This window comes from Protopterus annectens, chromosome 3.part1, assembly GCF_019279795.1.
Source record: "Protopterus annectens isolate FY-2018-M chromosome 3.part1, PAN1.0, whole genome shotgun sequence".
Classification (NCBI taxonomy): domain Eukaryota; kingdom Metazoa; phylum Chordata; order Ceratodontiformes; family Protopteridae; genus Protopterus; species Protopterus annectens.
The window spans coordinates 628660476-628668149 of record NC_056732.1 but is presented as its reverse complement, the minus strand read 5'-3'; the positions used below and the strand labels follow the sequence as shown (position 1 = coordinate 628668149).

Sequence of the window (7674 nt, the reverse complement as noted above, 5' to 3'; positions counted from 1 at the left end):
CATTTGTGTGTAGCAGCCTTTCTAACAGTGAAATGTGTTTTGCTTTAGCAATGCCATGCTAATGAAAATAACTGTATGTGAAACCTGTGGAGTTAAATCCATTAAAAATAAGTCTGGTAAGAAATCACAGTTAGCCTACAAGTCTGTCAATAAACAATGAATGCTAGGAAAGTTGTTGTGTTGTTACAAACCCACCCAGAGATTATTTAACAAACTAGCAGAAAAAAGTACACTCTCCCAGAAATGTTAATGTGTTCTAAACTTTAGAGTCCCAATTAGGTAATTAGCAAGTCTTGCAAAGATAAAGCTGAGCTGTTAACACAGACCAGTTAAATCTACTCCGTATGTAATAAATGTAATTAGCTATAAAGGAGTCTGTGCTGCACATGTCAAGCAGTATCACTTTGCAAAGTGAAGGATTATGAAGGTAACTATTTCCAGTACATATGTTACATATTTATCAGTACTGTATATCATCTGCGGCCTTGTATCGTAAGAGACTATTACATAGTATACAGTACCTTTGGTGGAAATGGATAAATGTGCTATGTTAATATCTGCAGACAGACATGTACAAGTACAGAGAAGTAGGATAAGACGTCTGTGTACCATGCAGTACAGCCTATAAAGCAACTACTTAAATTGTGGTTGTTATTTGTTAACTGAATAGTTTAAAATACAAAAACCCTTTGATATTTATTACATTTCAAGAACAGCTTAGCTCAGAGGATTAAGGGTATGAACAGCTAATGAGCTTGAACATAAAGTAGTCATAGGTTCAAATAACCTCAGTCTCCATCTGCAAACTGCACAACTTTGTATAAGTCGCTTAAACATCTGTTCTCCTAATTTGCCTTTGTAAAGAGGTATGTGCGCCTAGCTGACTTATCTGCTTAGCAAGTTAATAAAATAAAACATAAGTAAAATAAAATTAAGCTCTTGAGTATCACAAGATTTTCTGTGCAGCATTATTTAATTTTTCATATTTTACTTTTGTCCTACTCTTTATTTTATGCTTATATCAGATATGGTCTCTTTTGAATTTGCTGTGAACCCATGACAGATACAGTATCACCTGGTTGTAAATTTTCTTTAATCTAATATATTGCATATAGAAAGTTACAATCATAATGACTGCAAATTTGAAAAAATGTAACTCTCTGTGGGTTGCCACTGACTTACTTCATATATACCAATAAAATAATGCTTTTTGTAGGTCTGAAAATGAGAAGTACCAATATCGGGTCTGTATGACAGTATTGAATGGACTAAATAGGGAATGCTATTTAGTCGATCCGATACTGTCGAAATGGCAAAATAGCGAAGTCACGGAACATCTAATTTTTTTTCAGGGAAAAAAATTTGGTGGGCTGTCTTTGGGACTTTGCCATTTCCTCCACTATGGTGCGATCTCAGAGTTGGTATATTTAAGTAGGGGGTGTGGGGGGCACAGCCCCCTACATCGGGGAGTGTGGGGAGGCGAAGCTCCCCAGTTAAATTTGTGTTTAAGTTTTTTTTTTGTTTTACGGAGCAGCAAATTTTTTCCCTGGGAAAATATTTGCTGTTCCGTTTGTTCAATATTTTGTTGTTTAGATATTATCGGTATGATGAAATAGCATTCGCTATTTTCATTGTACGATAATATAATATAGACGCCCAATAACAGAGGATTCAGTTCAATAATCTGCATCCCATCTACATGCAGAATTCATTCAGACTTGTATTAAAGTTTGTGTCAGATAGGCATGCTGCTGTCATTCCTTATTACACTCATACTTTCTTGCCTATTATCTCTTACCATACCATTTTGCTTAATCATTTTAAGAGCTTCATTCTATTATTCACTGTAATATTTGTTCAATTTAATTTAACTAAATATGACAGATGTATTTTACAGTTTTTTTTTCTTTGAAAGCAGTCTTTGGTTACATTTTTAGTTTTTTTATCCTTTCATTAGTATTATTATTTTATTGTAATTATGAACTAATAGCATATAAATAGGTTTTGGATTTAAGATTTTAATTTGTTTATTTTTATTTTTGATGTTATTATTGCTAATTACTATCATACCTCTCAACCTCTAAACACAAGAATTATTGACAAAAAAAAAAAAAATAAAACAAAAAGACTTAAGGGCTAAATAACCAAAATCAGGGATGATTTTATAAACTTAGAAAGCTGATAGAATGACAGGTTTTGCAGTAGCATGTATTTCCTGAAGGATAAGAAATCTGAAATTCAAATGTCTGCCATTATTTAATGAATTTAGTCCTCAACTGATTTTCCAGAAAACCACAAACTTTATGAGAAACAGACCAAAAGTACAGAGCAATAATATGGATATTCTGCAAAATTCTGGTCAGTTGAGAGGTATGAGTACTATACACCCATCTTATATATTTTCTAAATGTTTATTGCTCTTTCATATTAATTTGATATGTAATATGGATTACTTTGGTGACAGCAGCTTCATCTTGGTCTCCATCTTTTGGTCATGGTTCTCTTCCTAAGGACTCCTATTATTTATGTAAGAAGTTTGCTTTTGTGAACACATAAACAGGAAGCAGATATAACAACAACATTGGTAGTTTTGTTTGACAGGGAGATTCTAACCCATTAATGATCTTTATGCACTGTTCCAGAATTAAGCAATATCACTTTGACAGAGGTCTACTAACTATATTTAGAACTGTGAGAATATTGAAGGAAAATTTCTCACTATATGGCACTCCGTGCAAATTCTAGACCTATCTGTAATATGTCAGCTATCATTATGATTTGTTGCATAATATTAATCTAGCCTGTATAAGTGAGATATACCCTGATTTAAATACTAGCCCTGTTCTGGCATTAGCTATAGCTCTTGGCCTTTCTGTAATAAAATGCTTTATTGTGGGTAGGGCTGGGGCTGGCATAGCATTGTGCTTTAAATAATTTTTTGTTATGAGCCTGATTGTAAACCCATATGATGCCACTGGGACTCTAACTAATCACACATTTATCCTTATATTCTCTCTTCCTTGTAATTTGCATGAATTTCTGCTAGAATTGTGTGACTTCTGTGTAGATGCAATGTCAAGTCAGTTAAACTAGTTAACTTTAAGTTTTAGCTCTTGAGTTGGTGACTTTGTCTAATGAGTTCATCTTAGTTATTACAGAGTTAAAATTTATTCAGGTCCTTACTGCTTCTACCCACATTAAAGGGCATTCATGTGATCTGATTTTTCAGTTGGAGTGACCTCTTCTTACTTAGGGGTGGAACCAGTCTCATCAAGGCCTTGAGCAGTCCCTTGCTCATTTCATGCTAAAATTTTCTCTTATTAGATACTTGATACTGATATTTTAAAAATATAGGAACCTAGAAAAGGGTCTATATGAGATCAACGAAACAGCTCATCATCGAATACGACAACCTCGAACTTCTAACCACGAAATCTAAAAACATCGAATGTTCCCTGGGAAAAAATTCACTGTTCCAAGAAACACACACACAACACAAGCACACCAAAAAAACAGCAATCCACACACATACACTTAAAATCTTACATCTAGCCCTACACTAAACTGTACATAGAGTACTATATATCCACTATCCTTAACCCAAACCCTAACCCTAAGGTCAGTCACTATCGCACACTCACCTCACCCGCGCCCTAACCCTAACTCACATACCCTGCCCTAACCCTAAAGTCTATCACTCTCGCACACTCACCTCACCAGCGCCCAAATCTTAACTCACATACCCCGCCCTAACACTAACGTCCACACAATCGCACACTTACCTGAACCCAACCCGTAACTTTCCACCACAGTGCTGAAAATAACGAAGCCACAGAAACGGACATCTGAATTCTTTCCCTAGAAAAAAATTTGGTCATCTGCAGCTTTGCTATTTTCAGCGTTTGCTGTTTTCAGGTTGATATTAGACCATTCGAAGTATTAACACTTCGATGATCTAATATAGACACTAAAAAAGGGTTGCAGCCGATAGCATTAATCCTCACTTGATGATCTTATTAATAACTTACTTACTTACTTATGCCCGTCACCCTTGACAGGGTATGGGCCACCAACTACAGCTCTCCACCGAATCTTGTCCTGGGCCAGCTGTTCTATTTGGTTCCATGTATAGCCTCTAAGCTTAGCATCTGCCTCAAAGTCTCGCCTCCAGGTGTTTCGTGGGCGGCCTCTTCCTCTCTTCCCCTGAGGATTCCAGCGCAACGCCTGTCTTGTAATGTTGTTTGCTGGTTTGCGAAGAGTATGCCCGATCCATCTCCACCTCCTCCTCTTAACTTCTTCCCCAATCGAAAGTTGGTTGGTCCTTTCCAAAAGGGTGGCGTTGCTAATAGTGTCTGGCCATCGAATCCGTAGAATGTTCCTGAGACAGCTATTTGTAAATGTCTGAAGTTTTTTAGTGGTGGTCTTGTTTAACCCCCAGGTCTCTGTCCCATACAGCAGTACTGACTTCACGTTAGAGTTAAACAGCCTTATCTTGTTGATCAGGGATAGTTCTCTTGTTTTCCAGACCCTATTTAACTGTATGAAGGCTGCTCTTGCTTTTCCTATCCTTGCCCTGACATCAGCTTCTGATCCGCCCTGCTTGTCAATTATGCTGCCAAGGTAGGTAAAGGACTGCACTTCCTCCAGTGGCTTCCCTTGCAGAGTGATAGGGTTAGTATTTGTGGAGTTTAATTTAAGGATCTTTGTCTTCAGATTGTTAATGTTAAGACCCACCTCTAGTGCTGTAACTGCCACCAAATTTGTCTTGTTTTGCATTTGCTGCTGGCTGTGAGAGATGAGGGCGAGGTCATCAGCATAGTCCAGATCTTCCAGCTGATTCCATAGGGTCCATTGGATCCCATTTTTCTGTCCTGCAGTAGATTTCTTCATAATCCAATCGATAACTAACAGGAAGAGGAATTGTGACAGTAAGCATCCTTGCCTGACCCCAGTTTTTACTTGAAAGCTTTCAGAGAGCTGCCCTCCATGTATAACCCTGCATGATAGACCATTGTATGAGTTCTTTATCAAATTTACTATTTTCGTTGGTATACCATAGTGCTTCAGAAGGCTCCACAGTGTCTCTCTGTCCACACTATCAAACGCCTTTTCAAAGTCAACAAAGTTGATATACAATGGTGAGTTCCATTCAACTGACTGTTCCACAATTATTCTGAGCGTTGCAATTTGATCACTACACGATCTATTTTTGCGGAAGCCTGCCTGCTCTTCTCTCAGCTTTTTGTCAGTGGTGTCCTTTATCCTTTCCAAAAGGATACGGTTGAAAACTTTTCCTGGAACTGATAGAAGATTGATGCCTCTGTAGTTGTCACATTTGCTAAGGTCCCCTTTCTTGGGAAGCTTAATGAGATGGCTCTCTTTCCATTCTGAAGGAACAGTTTCCTCTGCCCAGATTCTTTCAAAGAGTGGGTACAACATCTCCACTGATGTATTTAAGTCTGCTTTAAGGGCCTCTGCCGGGATGTTATCTGGTCCTGCCGCTTTCCCATTTTTCATTTGGATGATGGCTTTTCTGATCTCCTCCTTGCTTGGCTTTTCACAATTGATTGGTAGATCTTCATTGGCTGGCTCAATAATTGGAGGGTTTAGAGGTGACGGTCTGTTTAGAAGTTCTTCAAAGTGTTCCACCCACCTTTTCAGTTGATGTTCTATACTATTGATGGTTTTCCCTTGCTTATCTTTAACAGGTCTCTCTGGCTTACTGTACTTTCCTGAAAGTTGCTTGGTGATATCATACAACATTTTTGTGTTACCACTGTAAGCTGCCAGTTCTGCCTCAACTGCCAACTGTTCCACATAATTGTTCTTGTCTATTTTAATGCATCTTTTGACCTCTCTGTGGGCATCTGCATATTCTTCTTGGGCCTTGATCTTTGAAGCTCTGGTTTTACTTTTGTTTACTTTTGCCTTCTTCCTCTTTCTGTCTTCTATCTTTACCAGTGTTTCTGCAGTGATCCACTCTTTCTGGTGATACTTTTTAGGTCCCAGTGTCTCTTGAAAAGCTAAGTCTACAGCCTTTTTCACATTCTGCCAAGAGCTGTTTACTCCACCCTCCTCAACCAGTTCTTGTAGCACTTCAAATTTGTTCTTCAGTGCAATGTTGAACTGTTCTTTTGTCTGAGAATCTTTCAATAGATGAACATTGTATTTGATTCTCCTAGATGACTCTTGAACCTGGGTTCTTTTTAGCTTTAGCTTCAGTCTAGCCACCACCAAGTGATGGTCAGATGCTACATTTGCCCCTCTTTTCACTCTGACATCTTGTAATGTTCTTCTAAACCTTCTACAGATGCATATGTGATCTATCTGGTTTTCTGTTGTGTAGTCAGGGGAGACCCATGTATTTTTGTGTATCCGTTTGTGGGGAAAAATGCTGCCTCCAATGACCAAATTGTTGAGAGCACATAGATCAACAAACCTTTCACCATTCTCGTTGATTGTTCCCAGAGCATGTGTACCCATGATTTGCTCATATCCTATGTTACTGGATCCGACCTTGGCATTTATATCGCCCATAAGGATAGTAAGGTCTTTGTCTGTGTAGGTCTCGAGGATCTGCTGCAGTCTTTCATAAAACTGATCTTTATCTCCCTCTTCACTGTCATTAGTTGGTACGTAGCACTGGACCACATTCATTACAATTTTCTTCTTCTTTGTACGGAATGAAGCTGTGATGATCCTGGGGCCATGTGCTTCCCATCCAATCAGGGCTCTCTGGGCCTGTTTAGCCAACATAAGACCAACCCCTTGGGAGTGAAGTGCTTCACTGTCCTCATGTCCAGAATAAAGCAGCAACTCTCCTGTAGATAATCGACACTGACCAGCCCCTGTCCACCTTGTCTCGCTGATTCCCAACAAACTCAAATTGTTATTTCTCATTTCTGCTGCCACTTGGGCTGCCTTGCTTAGCTCATACATGGTCCTGACATTCCATGTGCCAATGTTTATTTTCCTGGTAGAGAGAAGGGTGCTCTGCTTTGTGGCGTCCTTTCGGCTTTGGCCACAAAACTTCATAAATCTTCCATTTGAAGAACCCTCCTCTTCCAAGACAAGATTGTCTGTGTTTCCTGTAGTTGGTGTTTTTGTAGCAAATAGTTTTTTACGGGATGGGGTTGCTAACCCTAAGCCCAACCCTCCTCCTTTTTCAGCCGGGCTTGGGACCGTCCTTGGCGGAGTTTATTAATAACTACATTGTTAATAATGATGGCCCAGATCGATGTAGCTTATTCTTTAATGATATTATCTGTAATTCACTGGATCACCTGGCCCAAAATGAAATATCCATTTTCATTAGTTCTACATAAATCAAGGTAAGACCAGAAAATATATTCCCTTAGACAAATAGGATGGAAATTAGAATGCATTTAAAGGAAAACCAACTTTCTGGAAAATAAATTTAGACTTGTAAAACATTATCTTGTCTCACAAGGAGAAATTATTTTTGCCCAGAAAGACTTTTGCTTCTTATCATTGATCTTCTAAGCTTTTGTTGAAAGTTAAGAGCTTAAATAGCTCAGCTTGCTTAATTAACAGTAAAACATTTTTTCTTTCTGAATGTGAAGCTATTGCTCAATTTTTCAGGCTTAAAACTAGTAAGTGTGATATATGATATATGATAGAGTGACGATCAATAAGTGCTGAACTTACATTGAA

General features: G+C 38.3%; 1 protein-coding gene across 1 annotated transcript; it reads right to left on the bottom strand.

Moving 5' to 3' along the window:
• Positions 1-4068: 4068 nt before the first annotated feature.
• On the bottom strand, positions 4069-7181 carry LOC122798228 (the record flags this gene model as incomplete). Its single annotated transcript, XM_044067007.1, has 1 exon — positions 4069-7181. A coding segment is annotated over exon 1 (2967 nt), but the record flags the coding sequence as incomplete, so codon positions are not given.
• Between the last annotated feature and the right edge of the window lie 493 nt (positions 7182-7674).